Below are 22005 nucleotides of genomic sequence, written 5' to 3' on the forward strand. Positions count from 1 at the left end.
CGTGAGTCACTGTGCCCGGCAACTTCTTTGTTTTCTAGTAGAAAAACATAAATTCATTTTATAAGAACACTATGTAGATTGTTATTGCCAGATGTTCTTAAAAGTTTTTATTTTTGTTTCATTACACAGTATTCTCAAGAAATGATGTTAGGGTCACTTCTCTAGTTTAATATGCTGTTAAATTGAGTTAATAAATGTTTAATTCATTAAATCAGGAACTTAGGTAATTTATTATGCAACTTGAAGGAAACCAATTAGTATTTTACCTCCTGTAAAAGTTGTTAGGGAAGATTGCATTTGTTCCCTCAGTAACATAGTTATTAACTGTGCCAGGCACAGTCTCTATCCTTTTAGAGCTTATATTCTAGGAGGGAAGAAGAGCTTATATTCTAGGAGGGAAGAAAATTTTAAACAAGTAATTATAGTTATTTGATCAGAATGCCAGTAGAGGGAGAAGAATAAGGTATTATAAGAGCATGTATCAGGGGACTTGGCTAGTTCTAGAAACAAGGGAAGTCTTTTCAGAGGGAGAGATGTGTAAGCCAAGACCTAATGTGGGCATTATCTAGATGAACAGCTGATAGACCTAAATTGGGAAGGAGCATGGCATCTTTGAATGATTTTTTTTTTTAAGGCAAGTATAACCAGTATACACAGCCATATGACTGGAGAGGTAGGCAGATGTAAGATCACACAGGGCCTTACAGGCTATGGTAAAGATTTTAGGTGTACTGAGGGCATAGTGGTTAGCAAATCAAATTTGTTTTAAAGTGAGTACTCTGTGGTTAGCAAATCAAATTTGTTTTAAAGTGAGTACTCTGGCTATAATGTGGAGAAACAGATTGGGGAGCGGGGGCAAGAGAAGAGATGGGCAACTAGTTGAAAACTATGCTGTAGTTCTGGTGAGAGAGGAGGTTGGCATGGTCTTGGCCTGTAGTAGAAGAGATGGAGGGACAGGAGGAAAATTAGCATGTAGAAGGATATGGGAAGAACATATCATGGGACTCACGTTTTTGATTTGTGCAACTATTGGGAGAGGGTTACATCCATGAGATTAGGACCATGTTTGCGGGGGTGGGGGAAATCGTGAATCCATTTTGGCTATATGAGGTTTGAAATATATGCAGTGACACTCAAATGGAAATATTGGGTAGGCATTTGGATACCTGAAAGTGGAACTTAAGTCTAGGTATGCCCAGGTCTAGGTTTTATGTTTTTAAATAAAGACATTTTTAACTCTTGTATACAAAACACTCAGGAAGAATTGAAAGTTGAATCAAGAGGATGTAAGTTCCAGTGATGTTTGGATATCTCCCATTCAAGTTCTGTTTTATGAGAAATCTTGACACTGAGTAATTAACAAGTAGATGTCCTGATAGATGTTGTCTCCACAAAGTGACACTTCTTTTTATCACAACTTGATCTCAAGAACTGAGGTTATTTCCTGATTTTTGACAAAAATGTTTTGCTCCGTTTTTGTTGCTCTAGATTGATCGTACTAAAAAACCAGCAGTCAAATTGCCTGAAGAGCATAGAACAAAATCTGAAAGTACAAACCATGAGCAACAATCTCCTCAGAATGGAAAAGTTATTCCTGATCGTTCCACCAAGCCAGTAGTTTTTTCTCCAACTCTCATGTTAACAGATGAAGAAAAGGCTCGTATTCATGCAGAAACTGCTCTTCTAATGGAGAAAAACAAACAAGAAAAAGAACTTCGGGAAAGGCAGCAAGAGGAACAGAAAGAGAAACTGAGGAGGGAAGAACAAGAACAAAAAGCCAAAAAGAAACAAGAAGCTGAAGAAAATGAAATTACAGAGAAGCAACAAAAAGCAAAAGAAGAAATGGAGAAGAAAGAAAGTGAACAGGCCAAGAAAGAAGATAAAGAAACCTCAGCAAAGAGGGGCAAAGAAATAACAGGAGTAAAAAGACAAAGTAAAAGTGAACATGAAACTTCTGATGCCAAGAAATCTGTAGAAGATAGGGGGAAAAGGTGTCCAACCCCAGAAGTACAGAAAAAGTCAACAGGAGATGTGCCCCATACATCTGCGACAGGGGATTCCGGTTCAGGCAAGGTAAGCAGAAACAGTACAGATTGCCAACAAAGTGAAAAGGGCAGGCATTTCAAGTAGTCTTTTCAGGGGTGATAGAAAGTACTGATCTATCCACATTTGCTCACCTATTCTCCTTTGAGGCCAATGCCGTACATTTATGAAATGATTGGTTAGGAATGAAATTGCTTTTTGTATATTACGTCTATAAAATGCAATATATTTCTTTTTTTTTTTTTTGAGACGGAGTCTCGCTCTGTCACCCAGGCTGGAGTGCAGTGGCACCATCTCGGCTCACTGCAAGCTCCGCCTCCCGGGTTCACGCCATTCTCCTGCCTCAGCCTACCGAGTAGCTGGGACTACAGGCGCATGGCACCACGCCTGGCTAATTTTTTGTATTTTTAGTAGAGACGGGGTTTCACCATGTTAGCCAGGATGGTCTCCATCTCCTGACCTCGTGATCCACCGCCTCGGCCTCCCAAAGTGCTGGGATTAGAGGCTTGAGCCACCATGCCTGGCGATATTTCAAATAATTGAGATAAATAGTTACCTTCTTCATTTTTATGTTTGATGTATGATCATGGAAAGACTAGAGTGAAATATAATCTCTTCAGTATGGGGGAACTAGATGCCAATATTTGTATGATAAAATTTATATCTGTTTAGAATATATCCAAAATCAGTGACATCTAAATGGCCCAACATTTATCTTTGCATATAATGATTTTTTGGTCACATCAGTGTCATTTTTTTTCTTGCTTTATCTATTCAAATAATATTGGCAAATAACCCAATTAATTTTGCCCTTGGCTACACACCCAAAATTGATAGCCGTAATTTTAGGGGACATTTTTTGTTATTCTTTCTCAGTCTCTAATAATGCCATGCTTTTCTTTTTTTCTTCATTATGTCATTAACTGCCTTTTCCTTTTGAACACCAAGTATGTATTTATAATACCAAGAACAGTTATAGTCCTTTTTACATATATGTAAATGGAAAAAACTTTTTTAGCAGTGCGAAAATGACTTCTAATGGAAGGCAGGATACCATCTTTACAGAATGTTAACTTCTATACTTCTCAAACAGCAGGCATGTTACCAAAATTAATTCATAGTCAAGCCGCTCTTATCCAGGGGACACTTATCTGGTAACCTCTGCTATTAAAAAAGATAGCTTCCATGCAAAAACCTTCTAAACACACCAAATTAGTGATATGAAGCCCATGTACTAAAACACTCTAACTTTATTCACAGGAGCAAAACATGTGAGCTCCAAGATACAATTTAAGTATTATTCATTGAGTAGCTACTATATGCCAAGTATTTTCACTGCATTATCTTATTTACTCCTAATGATAATCCCATAAGGTATTTAATTTACAAGTGAAACTGGAGTTTAGAGGTTAAGTATTTGCTTAAGATCATCACATAGACAGTGAGATTCCAAAGCCTTTCCATCTTGCTGTGCTAGAGGCATGCAGTCTTTAGAACTTAAATCATTCGTATTTGTGGAGTCATTTAGTATATAGGTGCCAAATATTCCTACACATCTAAGATTGCATTCCTTGTGTGCTCCTTTTAAAAGTAGGAGAAATATGTAATTTATTCTAGAATAAATTTTGTTAAAATTATCACTAATTTTAAAGTCTTTAGTAGAGTTATTTTAAAATAAGATATAAAACTAAAATGAGTTTTTAAAAAGAATCTATGGGCCGGGCGTGTTGGCCCACACCTATAGTCCCAGCACTTTGGGAGGCCTAGACCAGTGGATCACAAGGTCAGGAGATTAAGATGATCCTGGCTAACACTGTAAAACCCTGTCTCTACTAAAAATACAAAAAATTAGCCAGGTGTGGTGGCATGCGCTGTAGTCCCAGCTACTCGGGAGGCTGAGGCAGGAGAATCGCTTGAACCCATGAGGCAAAGGTTGCAGTGAGCCGAGATCGTGCCACTGCGCTCCAGCCTGGGTGACAGCGAGACTCGGCCTCAAAAAAAAAAAAAAAAATCTATGGTGTTATAAGAAGATATGAATATAGATTTTTGCATTTTTGACTATTGGTCTGTATCTTAATTTCTCCATTCTCTTGAATACTTTAAATTTTTTGAAGCACAACTCCTTTCAAGGTAACCAAAATCATAATAGTAAGTAAAAGATAATGTTCAACTGGGTGCGGTGGCTCACGCCCGTAATCCCAGCACTTTGGCAGGCCGAGGCAGGTGGATCACGAGGTCAGGAGATCGAGACCATCCTGGCTAACACGGTGAAACCCCGTCTCTACTAAAAATACAAAAAATTAGCCGGTTCTGGTGGCGGGCGCCTGTAGTCCCAGCTAGTCGGAAGGCTGAGGCAGGAGACTGGCATGAACGCGGGAGGCAGAGCTTGCAGTGAGCCAAGATCGCGCCACTGCACTCCAGCCTGGGCGACAGAGCGAGAATCCGTCTCAAAAAAAAAAAAAAGAGATAATGTTCAAATTAGGTCATGGTGAATATACATTAATGATCAGCATTTTATACTTGGCCATGTAGTGTGAACCAGTGCTTCACAATCCACTTTGATTTTCATCTTTTTTTTTTTCACTGATTCATCAGAGTTCTTTAGTTTTTTAAGTATTTTGACTGTGACAGTAAAATATAATAAAATTTTCAGAGGCCTTTTTTTTTCTCCTTTTACATTTTCAGTCTCATAGATTCGGTTGTGTTAGCTAGTAGCTTTATGTTGGAAGGAGAGTTAAAATTTTCTTTCACTTCTGTAATTTTAATAATTTTACAGCCATTTAAGATTAAAGGACAACCAGAAAGTGGAATTCTAAGGACAGGAACTTTTAGAGAGGATACAGACGATACCGAAAGAAATAAAGTAAGTAGTTCATTGCAGGAAAAAACTGGAAAAAAAACAAACGTGGATTATAACTATGTGATTATCTTACCACACTGTCATCTTTTATCATGAGATCTACAGTGTAAGGGGATCGTTGCCATCTTTGGTAGCTGGTGTTTTGCTTGTTTTTACACGATCACTCCATTTATATGCTAAAGGAAATAGAGTTTGTCTTCCTGTTTAAAGTTTGACAGCATATTCTATTTATTTTATGAAAGTAAAAAATATTTAGCCCTTACCATATGATCCAGCAATTCTACTTCAGGGTATATACCCAAAAGAATTGCAAACAAGAAGTATTTGTACACCCATGTTCTTAGAGTATGATTCATAATAGCCGAAAAATGGAAGCAACCCAGATGTCCATCAGCAGGTGAATGCATAAACAAATGGGATATGTACATGTAACGGAATATTATTCAGCCTTAAAAAGGAAGGAAATTCTGACACGTTACAGCATGGATGAATCTTGAAGTCATTTGCTAAGTGAAATAAGCCAGTTGCAGGATAAATACTGAGTGATTCCATTTCTGTGAGGTTTGTAAAGTAGGCAAATTTATAGAGACCGAAAGTAGAATGGTCGTTGTCAGAGCCGGAGAAAGAGGAAATGGGGAGTTATTGTTCAGTAGGTACAGAGTTTCAGTTTTACAAGATGAAAAGAGTTCTGGAGATTGTTGGCACAGCAATATACTTAATGTCACTAACCAGTGCACCTTAAAATGGTTAAGATGGTAAATGTTATGTGTATTTCATCACATTTTTTAAAACACATAGGCTTTGTATAAGACATCTTTGCCGGGCACGGTGGCTCACACTTGTAATCCTAGCACTATGGGAGGCTGAGGCGGGCAGATCACGAGGTCAGGAGATTGAGACCATCTTGGCTAACAGGGTGAAACCCCATCTCTACTAAAAATACAAAAAAAAAAAAAGTAACCAGTTTTGGTGGCAGTCGTCTGTAGTCCCAGCTACTTGGGAGGCTGAGGCAGGAGAATGGATGAACCAGGGAGGTGGAGCTTGCAGTGAGCCAAGATCGTGCCACTGCGCTCCAGCCTGGGCAACAGAGCGAGACTCCATCTAAAGAAAAAAAAAGAAGACATCTTTGACTTTGTTTTTCCTTCAGATCTTGAGATACAATTTGCATACCATAAAATTCACCTATTTTTATTTTTATTTATTTATGTATTTATTGAAACGGAGTCTCGCTCTGTCGCCCAGGCTGGAGTGCAGTGGCCGGATCTCAGCTCACTGCAAGCTCCGCCTCCTGGGTTCCCGCCATTCTCCTGCCTCAGCCTCCCCAGTAGCTGGGACTACAGGCGCCCGCCACCTCGCCCGGCTAGTTTTTTGTATTTTTTAGTAGAGACGGAGTTTCACCGTGTTAGCCAGGATGGTCTCGATCTCCTGACCTCGTGATCCGCCCGTCTCGGCCTCCCAAAGTGCTGGGATTACAGGCTTGAGCCGCTGCGCCTGGCCAAAATTCACCTATTTTTAACATACAGTTCAGTGATTTTTTTTTTTTTTTTTTTTTTTTAGTAATTTAGTGTTGTGAAACCATTAATACAATCCAATTTTAGAACATTGCCGTCACACCAAAGAGACCCCATGCCCAATTTAGTCTACCCTAAAGCCCAGGCAACCCTGAGTCTACTCTCTGTCTCCATAGATCTGTCTTCTCTGGGATATATATACAGTCTTCCCTTGGTATCTGTAGATGACTGGTTCCATGACCTCCCTCTCATACCAAAATCTGAGGATGCTCAAGTCCCCTACATAAAGTGGTATAGTGTTTGCATATAATCTATACACATCCTCCTATATACTTTAAATCATCTCTAGATTACATACCTAACAGTGTAAATGCTATGAAAATAGATCTTATACTGTATTTTTTAGGGAATAATAAAAGCCTGCACACATTCAGTACACCCAGAATTTTTTTTTCAAGTATTTTCAATCTGTGGATGGTTGAATTCACAGATGCAGAACCGACGAATACAGAGGACCGACTCCATATCCGATCTAAATCTGTGTGAATTTAACATGTTAAATTTTTGTTAAGTCATTCTGCTGTACTTTGCCATTAAAAAAATCTGAGACCAGCCTTGGCAACATAGCAAGACCCCTTTTCTCCACAGAAAGGGGAAAAAAAGGGCCAGGGGGCGTGAGGGTATGGTTGCTCATGCCTGTAATTCCAGCACTTTGAGGGGCTGAGGCAGGTGGATCGCTTGAGCCCAGGAGTTCAAGACCAGCTTGGGCAACATGGCAAAACCCTGTCTCTAGAAAAAAATATAAAAAAGTAGCCAGGTTTGGTGGCGCCTGCCTGTAGTCCCAGCTAGTTGAGAGGCTGAGGTGGGAGGATCACCTGATCCTGGGGAGGTCAAGGATACAGTGAACCGTGATCATGCTACTGCATTCCAACCAGGGCAACAAGGGTGAGAGCCTATCTCAAACAAAAGGGGGAAAAATGATATAAAATATATTAAGACTAGAATGACTGACAGAATTCACAATTTTCTTATTTTTGACTGCAATAGTTAAAGGGCCACAGCAACAACAAACACATTGATATACAAAAAAAAGTTCATTAACTACAGAAGTCAAATAATTTATAGAATCTATTTGTTTAGATCTAAGATTAACTAAATATAACACATAACCCATTAAAAACATGTTATGTAAGAATGATACAATGGACTTTGGGGACTTGGGGGCAAGGGATAAAAGACTACAAATAGGGTACATTGTATACTGCTCAGGTGATGGGTACACTGAAATCTCACAAATCACCACTAAAGAGCTTACTGTTGGCTGGGCACGGTGGCTCATGCCTGTAATCCCAACACTTTGGGAGGCCGAGGTGGGAGGATCATTTGAGGTCAGGAGTTTGAGACCAGCATGGCCAATATGATGAAACCCTGTCTCAACAAAAAGTAGCCAGGCATGGTGGCAGGCGCCTGTAGTCCCAGCTACTTGGGAGGCTGAGGCAGGAGAACCACTTGAACCCAGGAGACGGAGGTTGCAGTGAGCCGAGATCAGGCCACTGCACTCCAGCCTGGGTGACAGAGTGAGACTCGTTCTGGAAAAAAAATAAAAAAGAACTTACTAATGTAACCGAATATCACCTGTACCCCAATAACCTATTAAAAAATAAAAAATAAAAAGAACACACATTTTATTAAAATTCTTCTAAGAACCAAAAATAAAATTTCTTAAGATGCGTAAGCCTGACAAAGATTAAGAACTTAAGCCTTAGTCAAACAGCAGTGCTCCAAAAGTGAAACTCAAAGGAGCTGAAAATGAGTTAACAATAAGAGAAAATGAAGACATACACAACACACACACACACACATATATATGCCTTCTCTTCTTCTGACATCCTTCTGTTCCTTTTAAAGAGAAAGTAGGGATTAGATGACCGGAAGCACAAAGTGAAGACTAAAAAATAGAAAGTGAAAATTGAGGTTTACAGTTAACTCCCACTGGTCCTGACATTTTAAGCAGGGCTTCACACCAGCTACAGCCCAGATCTTTGGCAACATTGAAAGGAAAGCAAAAGTTGTCTTTGTTGACCACCCACCATCTTGCCCCATCTCTGCCCTTCAGGAAGCAAGGGTACTCAATATATCTTCTGGCTGTCTTAAATCTCGTACTGTATAATCCACTCTACACTCATTCTGTGTAAAATGCCACAGACAACTAAGTATTGATTAAATAACATTTTAAAGTAATTCTCAGGTGTTAAGAAGGCTCAGCCTTCTCAAGATTTAATCATTGCTAAAACTTACTGTATTTGCTGAGCAACTGCTGTGTCTCTAGGACTGTGCTAAATGCTTGATGGCAGTGTTTCTGAAATCCAGAAGGTCATAATCAGTATAAGCCTAGGTGTAGTGGCACACATCTGCAGACCCAGCTACTTGCGAGAGTGAGGTAAGAGAATCATTTATGCCAAGGGTTCAAGAACAGCCTCGGCAATGTAGTGAAACCCCATCTCTGAAAATTTTTTAAATAAATGATATTTGCAAACATTTTCTCCCAATATGTGGCTTACCTTTTCATTTTCTTGATGGAGTTTCTTGAAGCACGAAAGTTTTTGTGGAAGTCCATTCTGTCATATTTTTCTCATGTGAATCGTACTCTTGGTATTGTATCAAAGGAACATTTTGTCTGACCCAAAGTCATAAGGTAATGAATATTTTCTCCTGTTTTCTTCTTAAGGTTTTAGTTTTAGTCCTTAGATCTATAATCCATTTCAAGTTAATTTTTATATACAGTGTGGTAAGGATCTAAATCCATCTTTTTGTATGTGGATATTTAGTTGTGCAATTTGCCTTCATTTTGACAGAATTTTTTTCCAGCACACAGATTCTATTTATTACATGTTTGTATTCAACAGAATTTGTCACAGGCAGGAGTACAGTAGCATGATCATACCTCACCTAAGCACCTGGGCTCAAGCTTTGACCGCTTGGGCTCAAGCGATCCTCCCACCTTGGCTTCCTGAGTAGCTAGGACCACAGGTGCATGCCACTAAGCCTGGCTTTTTTTTTTTTTTTTTTTTTTTTTTTTTTTGGTGACGGAGTCTTGCTCTGCCACCCAGGCGGGAGTGTAGTGGCACACTCGGCTCAGTGCAACCTCCGCCTCCCACGTTCAAGCAATTCTCCTGCCTCAGTCTCCCTAGTATCTGGAATTACAGGTACATACCACCATGCCTGGCTAATTTTGGGTTTTTTTTTTAGTAGAGATGGGGTTTCTACTCTCTTGTTGGCCAAGCTGGTCTCGAACTCCTGACCTCAGGTGATCCACCCTGCCTTGGCCTCCCAAAGCGCTGGGATTACAGGCGTGAGCCACTGTGCCTGGCCAAACCTGTCTAATGTTTCAAAATTTTTTTGTAGAGACGGGTTCTCTCTATGTTACCCAGGCTGATCTCAAAACTCCTGGGCTCAAGAGATCCTCCTGCCTTGGCCTCCCAAAGTGCTGGATTCCAGGTATGAGCCACCCTGTCTGGCTAGAATGTATATATTTTAAGACATGAAGAATATAAAAATAGAAATGGGTGGTTCATCAGGTGTTTTTGTTTTCTATTAATAATTTTTTAAAGGAAGTGGAAGTATCATTCAATTATATTGAGGTTGATGGCTCAATATATTGGTTTGTTTTTACTTATATAACATTTCATCAGTATTTTGTGGAATGAATGAATATAGAAGAAGAAATGTTAGCAGAGCAAGATGACTTTAGGTAGATTTAGAATAAGCCATGATAAAATTTTGTAGCCTTTCTTGTGAATATTCATTTGCTAGGATGCTATATCATCTATTCTCTACTTACACCTCTTAGCATACAGAGAAAGGGCACACTCAGTCCTGAAGAATACATTAGGTTTATATTTTATGTAATCGTTTACTGTGGAAAAATAAAAAAAATTTTGACTACCTTGAGATGCAAAATTAAAAAAAAAAAAAGTAGCCTTTCTTATTTGCTTGGATCTACTGTCTTCCTCCCCATGAACTACCACAGAAGGCCATCTACCTCCACCTCGCCACCTGCTCTCATTACAGGCTTAAGACATACTCCTCTACACCTTGGTAGAGTCATGTTTGGACTTTGAGAAAAAGATAAATTTTTTTCATCTCTCAATCTGTCTTTTAAAATATGAAGGGCAGCCAAGGCAAGGTTTTTCGATTCTTTGGTACAAGTAGCTGAAGTTTTTATATGACAAAATTTAATTGAAAAATCAGATTTTTTTTTTTTTTTTAAATTAGGCTCAACGAGAACCTTTGACAAGAGCACGAAGTGAAGAAATGGGAAGGATCGTACCAGGACTGCCTTCAGGCTGGGCCAAGGTAAAAGTCAGAATTAGCAATGAAATAGTCACTGCGTTCCTAAAAAATGTTTTTAAAATTTGTTTATTTTACATCTTCTGTAATGCAGAGTCAATTCCATTTCTCCATTATGAGATTTCTCAATACCCAACCTGAGATGCTGGCTACAATATATGAGCATTCTGGCATTTATCATTTAGAAATGGTGTATTACTTTAAAACCTTAATTTATTTTGAAGTTTATCACCATTTTATTCAAATTATTTTAATCCAGAAGTAAATTTAGCAGAATACTTTGGAGTAATTTGTTTATATAATGCTTATTTTTGTTTTTTGACCTGTTTCTGTTTTTTCTTTTCCATCTAAGTTTCTTGACCCAATCACTGGAACCTTTCGTTATTATCATTCACCCACCAACACTGTTCATATGTACCCACCGGAAATGGCTCCTTCATCTGCACCTCCTTCCACCCCTCCAACTCATAAAGCCAAGCCACAGATTCCTGCTGAGCGGGATAGGGAACCTTCCAAACTGAAGCGCTCCTACTCCTCCCCAGATATAACCCAGGCTATTCAGGAGGAAGAGAAGAGGAAGCCAACAGTAACTCCAACGGTTAATCGGGAAAACAAGTATGTGTATCTTAATTCCTAGAACTAAAATAATGTGCTGTATTTCAAAATTTCTACTCTGAATCTATCAGCATGTTAGTGTCAGGGAGTTGGAAATTTCTGTGCATGGCTATACCAGCCATTATTATTTACCACAGAATAAAACAAATGAATAGAGAAAATGTTGTTGGTTTTTCTCCCAAGTGCTCAGTTAATATCATACCAGAGAGGATTATTTTAAGTGTTAATGTAGATATAAAATCATTGTTATGTTTTACAGCCTCATGCCAGAGTACCTTCACATTTTTCATAGACCTCCTGTGGTCCCTGAATCTCCCTTTGAGGACCATAATTTTCAGGTTTATTGAGCTTGCCTTGTTGTAGCACTCAAGTTCCAAACTTTTTTTTCCCTTAGCCAATAATGTGAGTGAAGTTTTCCTACAGTATTAAAATAACAAGCACTTTAGTATATCAGCCTCTAATCCTTATTCTGTTCCTTTTTCCTTCATTGTATTTTTGCTATTCTGTTTACAAATAGTGACCAGTAGGTTAAGTTTCCCAAAATAGTGTTTTATTTAGCTATACTTCTGGCTTTGTCCCTTTTGGAATCCTCTTAGCTTATGACTGATAGGGCTATGAGGAGATGATTTTAAAGTCTGTGTACCACTTCTAATCTTTACTTTCTTGGGAGGAGGGGGGAAATAGGTGGAAGTATAAATAAATGGGTTTTTCCCCCATTTATTATACATTTGTATTTGCGAAGGAATTTTAATTAGGCTGTCTTTTAAGCCTCCTTAGTAACACATCCTAAGAAAGTTGAAATTTTTTCCTCCTGAGAACTTACCCTGCTAGGTATTCGAAGGAACTTTTAAAAATTCTGTTAATCTTGTTATAGATTTTAGGGTTCATTATAATAATTAGTGAGATTTAATTTCTTCTTGAATCATCATTCTTAGTAAAGTGTGTTAATTTGATAGTGTTTTAAGGACTATCGTTTGCTGTTCATGTATTTATGTATATTGAACAGAAAAAGCACACGAGTACATGCACCTGAGTGCATGTAAAGAAGAGCTGATTGAAATATAGTTTAATCTGTCCTCAGTATTACTTTTAGGGGTGGAAGAACATTAAGGATTGATTAAAAAAGAAAAAGACCTATCAGTTAAGATTTTCCTTATGCTTCAGCAGTTCTAGTAGTTCCACATATAAATAAAAAACACCTATTACAGAGGTCTAGAGGGCATTCTCTGCCCCAGCACTGTCCAGCAGATCTTTCTGTGGTGATAGAAATGTTCTGTCTGTACTGTCCACTATGGTTTGTGGCTACTTTGAAACGTGATTAGTGCAACTAAGGAATTTTTTTTTTTTTTTTTTGAGACGGAATCTCACCCTGTCACCCAGGCTAAAGTACAGTGGCATGATCTCAGTTCACTGCAACCTCTGCCTCCTCAAGCGATTCTCCTGCCTCAGCCTCCTGAGTAGCTGGGACTACAGGCATCCACCACCATGCCCAGCTACTTTTTGTATTTTTAGTAGAGACAGGGTTTCACCATGTTGGCCAGGCTGGTCTCAAACTCCTGACCTCAGGTGATCTGCCCTCCTCGGCCTCCCAAAAGTGGTGGGATTATAGATGTGAGCCGTCACGCCCAGCTGGAACTGTATTTTTTGACTAGCTGTCCGTGGATAGTCAACACTCTAAAATTTAAGTAATAGTATCCAAATAACCTCTGCTTCCCTTGATATCTACTCCACGGTATTTTTTTTATTTATTTATTTTTTGAGAGAGAGTTTCACTCTTGTTGCCCAGGCTGGAGTGCGATGGCACTAGCTCCAGCTCACCACAAGCTCCGCCTCCCAGGTTCAAGCCATTCTCCTGCCTCAGGCTTCCGAGTAGCTGGGATTACAGGCATGTGCCACAACACCCGGCTAATTTTGTATTTTTAGCAGAGATGGGGTTTCTCCATGTTGGTCAGGGTGGTCTCGAATGCCCAACCTCAGGTGATCCGCTCACCTCGGCCTCCCAAAGTGCTGGGATTACAAGCATGAGCCACCACACCTGGCCACGGTTTTTTGTTGTTGTTTTTTTTTTTTAATTTTTCCTTGTTTGGCATTCTGGGTGAGTTCAAACATTTGATAATGCCAAACTTCCAAGGATCATTTAAAGGAGTTTAAAAGAGCCTTCTCTACTAGAGCTCCTAGTTCATGAGAAGCGAGATAATCTATCTCATGGTGTCTCTAAGAACCATGATCCACATTCAGAGGTTGAAGGTATGTGTTTCATGGGGAGACCTTAGTCATATGACTAATGTTAACCTAAATATCAAATGTCTTGGAAGGCCCAGCATCTTATGAGTTAACATATCAACTGTTTACAAGATGCCTGTGGTACAGGTGCTACAGTTGGCCGCCATTTATAGTATAGAACCCTAATTTCATATACTCAGCATTTTAAGACATCTTGTATCCTTTTTTTCTTCCTCAGGCCAACATGTTATCCTAAAGCTGAGATCTCAAGGCTTTCTGCTTCTCAGATTCGGAACCTCAATCCTGTTTTTGGAGGTTCTGGACCAGCTCTTACTGGACTTCGTAATTTAGGAAATACTTGTTACTATGAACTCAATATTGCAGTGCCTATGTAATGCTCCACATTTGGCTGATTATTTCAACCGAAACTGTTATCAGGATGATATTAACAGGTAAATAAATGTCATACTTTTTGCATTGTAATCCTAAATAATGCTTTATAATTCTAAAGTATTAGAATGCTAAAAGGATGATCTAACTATATTTACTGTCTTAGTCCATTAGTTTTCTGCTGCTATAACAAAACACCTGAGACTAGGTAATTTGTAAAGTACAGAAATTTATTTTCTCTTAGTTCTTGACTGGGAAGGCCATCATCTAGGTGCCAGCATCTGGTGAGCTTTTTTGCTGCATCCTCACATGGTAGAAGGTGGAAGGGCGAGAGGACAACCTCCTCCTGTCAAGCTCCTTAATAACTGGCACCTAATCCTGTTCTCCAGGGAGGGGAGCCCTCATGGCCTTAGCACCTCTGTAAAGGCCCCATCTCTTCATCCTGTCACATTGGCAACACCTGAATTTTGGAATCTTTGAAGTGAATCTGGTGGTAAACCTGTGAATAAGCAAGCATTTTGGTATAGGGCTACAGTATGTGAATAATTTCATGTTGACATCAAGAATCCACTGTACCTTGCTGAACTTTTAAACTTCCTATTGTCTTTTGTAACTTTTATTTGCACAGGTCAAATTTGTTGGGGCATAAAGGTGAAGTGGCAGAAGAATTTGGTATAATCATGAAAGCCCTGTGGACAGGACAGTATAGATATATCAGTCCAAAAGACTTTAAAATCACCATTGGGAAGATCAATGACCAGTTTGCAGGATACAGTCAGCAAGATTCACAAGAATTGCTTCTGTTCCTAATGGATGGTCTCCATGAAGATCTAAATAAAGTAAGAAATTTGATTTTTCTAAGTTGCAGAGACTCTTTAGGGTTGCTCAGTAGTGCTGTATTTTTATTATTTAATAGCAATTTAAAATTCTAGTTGGTGATAGCCCAGCGCTTGTTCACTCAAACAGTGGCTGTGGGAGAGAATTATGAAACACTGGTAAGTGCAGTGTTTGAAGCATGTACAGCTGGCATTTACTAGTTAGCAAGCAGTATTGCTGAGAAATTTGCAAATGTTTGTGGAGTTTGTGACCCACATGTATGTGAAAGTAAAATCATAAACAGATAATCTTATAAAAGATGAGTTTCAGCATTTTTACTGTATATTCATATAATTTCACATATATAATATGTATATGTTATTGTCCGTATCCTTACTCTTTTCTTTTTCCTAGTCCCTTGCTGAAAGTGGAACATGCCTTTATTCTTATACATCCTTCTAAAATAAGAATTACTCGACTGGGCACAGTGGCTCATGCCTGTAATCCCAGCACTTTGGGAGGCCAAGGCTGGTGGATCACCTGAGGTCAGGAGTTTGAGACCAGCCTGGCCAACATGGCAAAACCTCATCTCTACTAAAAATACAAAATTTGGCTGGGCATGGTGGCATGCGCCTGTGTTCTATTCAGGAGGCTGAGTCAGGAGAATCACTTGAACCTGGGAGGCGGAAGTTGCAGTGAGCCGAGATTGCAGTGACCACTGCACTCCAGCCTGGGTGACAGAGTGAGACTCTTCTCAAAAAAAAGAATCCACGTAACCAAATGAGTCATGTTACTAGTTATAAAGGCATGTATGTATACATCAATGACCACCCTCCATTTCTGTACTACAGCTTCTTTTTAGCACTTTTTATCTCACATACTTTTGGGGTCACCATTCTTAACCACTGAACAGATATATATATATATACCTACACAAAAATGTGTGTGTGTGTGTGTGTGTGTGTGTGTATAGAAAAAATGAGGCTAGGGCAACAAAATTATATCCGTCTAGTTGTAGCCCTAGTTCCCAGCTATATATGAGATATCTTTTCTCAAAACTAAACTTTTTAGCTTTTTTTTAGTAGAGATGGGGGTCTCACTGTGTTGCACAAGCTGGTCTCAAACTCCTGGCCCTGAACAGTCCTCCTGCCTTGGCCTCCCAGAATGCTGGGATTATAGGCATGAACCACATCTGGCCCTTTTTAGCTTTTTAAATAAAAATTTGGGAAATTTCAACAAGTCACATTCTTCTGATAAAGTGGGTTTTTTCGGTGTTCTTGGCTAGAATTATTTTTTGCCACACTCAATGAGATCAGAACTCCTTTATGAGAACTACAGGTGTTTGTAAATCTGCAAAGTGTTTGTATTTAAATGTTGTCTTTGAGATATTAATACAGAGCTTAAATAATCTTATTTCCAGGCTGATAATCGGAAGAGATATAAAGAAGAAAATAATGAACATCTTGATGACTTTAAAGCTGCAGAACATGCCTGGCAGAAACACAAGCAGCTCAATGAGTCTATTATTGTTGCACTTTTTCAGGGTCAATTCAAATCTACAGTACAGTGCCTCACCTGTCACAAAAAGTCTAGGACATTTGAGGCCTTCATGTATTTGTCTCTGCCGCTAGCATCCACAAGTAAATGTACATTACAGGTAAGTTTAAGATAGAAAATGATGTATTGGATAAAAATGCTGTTTTTATGGATATAGAGATGTATATTATTCAATTTATTTCTGGTCTTTACCCTTATAAACATTTTATCAGTAAAACTCGGCCAGGCGCAGTTGCTCACGCCTGTAATCCTAGCACTTTGGGAGGCCAAGGCGGGCGGATCACGAGGTCAGGAGATCAAGATCATCCTGGCTAACATGGTGAAACCCCGTCTCTACAAAAAATTAGTCGGGTGTGTTGGTGGGCGCCTGTAGTCCCAGCTACTTGGGAGGCCGAGGCAGGAGAATGGCATGAACCTGGGAAGTGGAGCTTGCAGTGAGCCAAGATCGCACCACTGCACTCCAGCCTGGGCAACACAGCGAGATTCTGTCTTTAAAAAAAAAAAAAATTTTATCGGCAAAACTCAATATAAATTCTGTTTTATAATTAGGCCTATGTAGATTAGAAAGAATTAGAAATTTCTTTTTTAAAGATACCTTTATTAAATATTCTTTCAGGATTGTTAATGTTTTTAAAAAGTTTTAAAAGTTAATTTGGAGAGTTGTCTGTTGACTAACTTAGGCATACTTTTCATAAGCATTTGCTTTACATGGGGATATCAAATAAATTCCTGTTTTCCATGTATCAACAATGTTTCTTATCTAAAAGCTTGTTGATACCTTTAGTTTTAAAGTACCTCCAGAATGTCATTTCTTCCAACAGGTTTTCCCTGATGGACCAGGTTAGGGGCTTTCCTGGGTCCTATCACAACACACTGTAGGTAGCACTCACCACACACTGTGCTGTCATTGTTCACTTGTCTGTGCTCCTCACCAGATCACAAGCTTTGGGAAGGCAGGAACTCTTTTGTGTAGATTGGTGTTGAATCACTGGTGCCTGCAGAATGACTAACTAAATAGGTGCTCTCTTACAGTATTGAAGAAACGAATTAACGAGTATCTGCTACTTGTTTTTTTCTGCCAGGATTGCCTTAGATTATTTTCCAAAGAAGAAAAACTCACAGATAACAACAGATTTTACTGCAGTCATTGCAGAGCTCGACGGGATTCTCTAAAAAAGATAGAAATCTGGAAGTTACCACCTGTACTTTTAGTGCATCTGAAACGGTAAAGGGGAAAGTTTTTCTTCCTGTTCAGTGAAATTAAATGAAGGAATTTTAAGTCATGTGTGTTTATACTTGTTGTACTGCCTGCCATGGGTACATAACAAAGGACAATTATCTGGTTACAGTAGATCTAGGGAAATAAAGCAGAAATGAGACTGTTAGTTCACCTCAGTGTTGTCAGTACCAGAGCAAAATGACAATACCACCATTTCATGTAATTCCCTATGACTCAGTTTCTATAAAATAAATTATTGCATTTCAGATATAATTTTAAATTACAAAGCATCAAGTGAAAATGTATAAAAATGTTAGTTACAGTATAATTCAAACACAAATTAGCACATGAAATGTAACATTCAAACAGCAGACTAAAGCATAACAGACTTAGTTATGTGTTAAATGAAATTTATAATTTTTAAAGTATTTTAACAATAAAATATGTTAATGATGCCATTAAGTGCAGAGATAATTTTGTCCAGATTTTTCCAATTGATGGAACAGATCTAGTCCTATAATAGAAGGAATAATGACAAGAGTTCTAAAACACAAACCAGATCTTTTGCTGATTCTTTGGTCTTCACATAATCCATGTAACTCGAGAACTTTGAGTTTTTTTGAAAAACAAAGGAAGTTGCACTTTATTGAGAGCTGTAATTTTTGTCAAAAAAAGCATTTCTGTTAAAAATGTGTTATATTGTATTGAGATTCTTAGTTCCTTATGTTAATTTCAACATTTACATGTTCAGATTTCTCTTGTGTAAATTTTTCTAACAAAAGCTAGTTTTTTCCATTGTCCTATTTGAGGATTGTGGAAGTATAAACATGCTGTAAGTGATTACACATTTGTTACAATTTTTAATGTTGAAAAGTTAGAAAATTCTGAAATAACCATATTACACCAACTAAGATATCATTGTTTTAATGTTTAAAGGAGCAGAATATGCCAGAATAATGGATTGAATGGCATTATTTTAGTCAGTAGTCTCCCTACTGTCAATTCCTGGCTCTAGTTTCCTCTGAAGTACAAGCTTGACTCAAGAGCAGCTCTCATTCTTTCTTTCGTGGTGATCAGCATTATAAACATGTGGGTGTTACCTTCGTAGAAGACTCATGTAGCAGTTGTAACTGGACCAGAGTATAGTCCTACCTCTATCATTCTTGCTGTTTGACCTTAGGCACATCATTAAATATCCTTGTGCCTGTTTTCTTGTTTGTAAAATGGAAATGAAGCCAGATGTCTTTAACAGGTTCCTCTACTACTAAAATTCCAAGTCTTTGTATTTGAAATGGATTTTATGGTCGTGGCTAAAAATCTGGATGTTAATGAATGAGGATTCATCCCGGTATCTTCCTCTGTCAGTGTAATTGTAATGTTTTGTTCTGCAGTTTTTCCTATGATGGCAGGTGGAAACAAAAATTACAGACATCTGTGGACTTCCCGTTAGAAAACCTTGACTTGTCACAGTATGTTATTGGTCCAAAGAACAATTTGAAGAAATATAATTTGTTTTCTGTTTCAGTAAGTATCTCTTTGAACTGAAGACTCTTTGTTTCAAAGCAAGTTCAAAAAAAAAAAAGTTTCAAGTGGTTTCCTACCTCATGGAAGAGAAAGAATAACATAAAGCTTTGAAACTATTGGCATATTTTAAACAATTTAAATTGAATTGATTTTTCTATCTTGTTTGGCACAGAATCACTACGGCGGACTGGATGGAGGCCACTACACAGCCTATTGTAAAAATGCAGCAAGACAACGGTGGTTTAAGTTTGATGATCATGAAGTTTCTGATATCTCCGTTTCTTCTGTGAAATCTTCAGCAGCTTATATCCTCTTTTATACTTCACTGGGACCACGAGTAACTGATGTAGCCACATAAGGAGACATAGGTTATAAACTAGTTGTCTTTTAAAAGGCTCAGCAACACAATTCTTGAAATGCTTATCAAGATAATGGTAGCTATAGCTGACCGATTAGAGGAATTCTAGGACAGTGGGAGCTGTGTTACTAGCAGTATGTAATTCCGGTCAGTGCTGACAAATAACATTTAACAAGTATTGCAGTAAGCATCACTTACAGGTACCATTTATTTCAAAACAACTTTTTTAGTCTGCTCCAAAGTTAAAATAATTAACTAGCTAAGCATTATTATTCTACTGGTCTAAAAACCATTGTATCTTTTTTTTTTTCCTTTTCACTGTTACGGCCTTTTCACATTTCTAAATCCCATCTTGATATACTATGAATACTCTAGAATGATGTAAAGCAGATAGGAATGTATGTGTACATATTTATTGCATACTTGCACATCAGATCGATGTACATAGTTTAACACGTCCTTTTGTGAAACCTAGAACTCAGAGGATTGCTTTTTTTCTTTCAGCCTATTTTGAGTAACTTCAGTGCTTTCTTAGGGAAATGACAGGGCAAAGCAATTTTTCTGTTGGCTTTGGGCTGTATTTGTGCACTAAATCTTTATTCTAAAAAAATAAAATGGAAACTTTAATTTTTTTAAAATGAAAATTTCATTTACAGCTACATTAAAATCTTAATGAGAAAAATAATTTACAACCCTGTGGGTGTTCTGTCTTTAATATTGTATTATCAAATATGGGACAGTAAAACCATAGATTTTATATACACACGTGCTCTGTAACAACACCCAGAGTCATTCTTTCAAGACTAGTATTCTCATATATTGAGAATATTCATTCTAAATATTAAAGTAAAAATGCTGGGAGTCAGGCATGATTGCAAAGTGAACTGCATTGTAAATGACATCTTTACAGAGTGATGTATTAAGAGGGTTAAAGGAGCTTATAACTTATTTAACCGAGGGACTCAGTTGCCTACCTATGTAGTCAGTAAAACACTCCATACAAAAATAAGATTCTAAAAGTGCTTCAGAAAGATAGATACCACCATTAGCAGGCTCTCAGGGAGAAGATGAAAGGATCGGGTTCAAATTGTGAAGCTGACAACTTTTCATGTTTTTCAGTTAGTCTAAGAGACCACTTCTTGGCTAAATTATTGTATCAGATATATTCAAATCATATTCTTAAACTCACAGAGCCATTTGAACAAAAATTATTTTTGTTTAGCTTCATAAGTATCTTTGGAAAATAATTTGTTGAATATATATATAATTAAGAGATATTTTCTGATAAACACTGAATTTTGAAACCTGAACTCACTATATAATCTGCAGTGTTTTGAAGGCGTCCATCCATTAGCACTGTATTATATTCACACTGCCTTTTTAAGTGAACCAGGACCCATCTTCTGGATGACAGACTTATCTTAAGATAAAAGGTTGTATAACATGCCCACAAGGCATAAAAATGTTAATAATGCAAGTAAGTTCTACGAGTTTAATGACCAAGCAAAATTCCACCACCAGATGCTGATTGCTTGTTTTGCAGTGTTCAGGAAACACCATTTTTCTGGCTCTTAATGCTTTTGTATTGGTATGGAAAAGGGCTGGCAGCTATAGAACAGGAGATATGCCGTAGCATTTTGAACCGAAGTATCTGGAATCTCACTGACTCGTGTGTCATCAAAGCTATACCAGGCCTGGGTGAATGAATTCTTGCAGAAAGCAGTGTAGTGGCCACCATCCAAATCACCAAAGTGGTTCTATGGGAGAAAGGAATGTCAAACTTAGTATTCACACACAAACACTAACTACTGGAACAGAAATGATAGGGCCAAGAAATGCTTTTTAAATTGTCCCTTATACTAAATTAAAAGTGATAATTTTGTCGTTAAATCATGCATATAGCCCGACTGCTATATTGCTTCTCATTTCATTGTAACTGCTTATATGTTGTGCCCATTGACTATCATCTGTGAATAAAGACAATATTTGGCAGCATCTGATTAATGTTTATCAGTGAATATTTAGTTAGCACTTACTAAACATCAACTATTAAGCATTAAAGGAAATTTTACAATAAGATAATTCAGTGGCTCACACCTGTAATCCCAACACTCTGGGAGGCTGAGGCAGGCAGATTGCTTAAGTCCAGGAGTTCAAGACCAGCCAGGGCAACATAGCGAGACCTCCCCCCCCATATCTTAAAAAAAAAAAAAAAAAAAAAGGCTGAGCGCCGTGACTCAAGCCTGTAATCCCAGCACTTTGGGAGGCCGAGACGGGTGGATCACGAGGTCAGGAGATCGAGACCATCCTGGCTAACACGGTGAAACCCCGTCTCTACTAAAAAAAAAATACAAAAAACTAGCCGGGTAGGTGGCGGGCGCCTGTAGTCCCAGCTACTCGGGAGGCTGAGGCAGGAGAATGGCGTAAACCCGGGAGGCGGAGCTTGCAGTGAGCTGAGATCCGGCCACTACACTCCAACCTGGGCAACAGAGCGAGACTCCGTCCCCCCCCAAAAAAAAGAAAAAAAGATGAGCTAGGC

At 38.3% G+C, this 22005-nt stretch overlaps 2 protein-coding genes across 2 annotated transcripts in view; one reads left to right on the forward strand and one right to left on the reverse strand.

Annotated features, from left to right (window-relative positions):
* The window catches only part of USP8 (ubiquitin specific peptidase 8), a 79252-nt gene extending 57791 nt beyond the window's left edge, over window positions 1-21461 (forward strand). The window contains 11 exon segments of the mRNA XM_010356606.2: window positions 1489-2073; window positions 4820-4906; window positions 10690-10770; window positions 11117-11379; window positions 13841-13967; window positions 13969-14054; window positions 14621-14831; window positions 16229-16465; window positions 17448-17590; window positions 18976-19108; window positions 19281-21461. Of these exon segments, the coding sequence (XP_010354908.1) occupies window positions 1489-2073; window positions 4820-4906; window positions 10690-10770; window positions 11117-11379; window positions 13841-13967; window positions 13969-14054; window positions 14621-14831; window positions 16229-16465; window positions 17448-17590; window positions 18976-19108; window positions 19281-19466 (2139 nt within the window). The 3' untranslated portion in view covers window positions 19467-21461.
* The window catches only part of USP50 (ubiquitin specific peptidase 50), a 53837-nt gene continuing 52776 nt past the window's right edge, over window positions 20945-22005 (reverse strand). Inside the window, exon 7 of the mRNA XM_010356608.2 lies at window positions 20945-21223. Within this exon, the coding sequence (XP_010354910.1) occupies window positions 21038-21223 (186 nt within the window). The 3' untranslated portion in view covers window positions 20945-21037. The remainder of the gene's footprint in view (window positions 21224-22005) is intronic.

Source organism: Rhinopithecus roxellana, chromosome 5, assembly GCF_007565055.1.
Source record: "Rhinopithecus roxellana isolate Shanxi Qingling chromosome 5, ASM756505v1, whole genome shotgun sequence".
NCBI lineage: Eukaryota > Metazoa > Chordata > Mammalia > Primates > Cercopithecidae > Rhinopithecus > Rhinopithecus roxellana.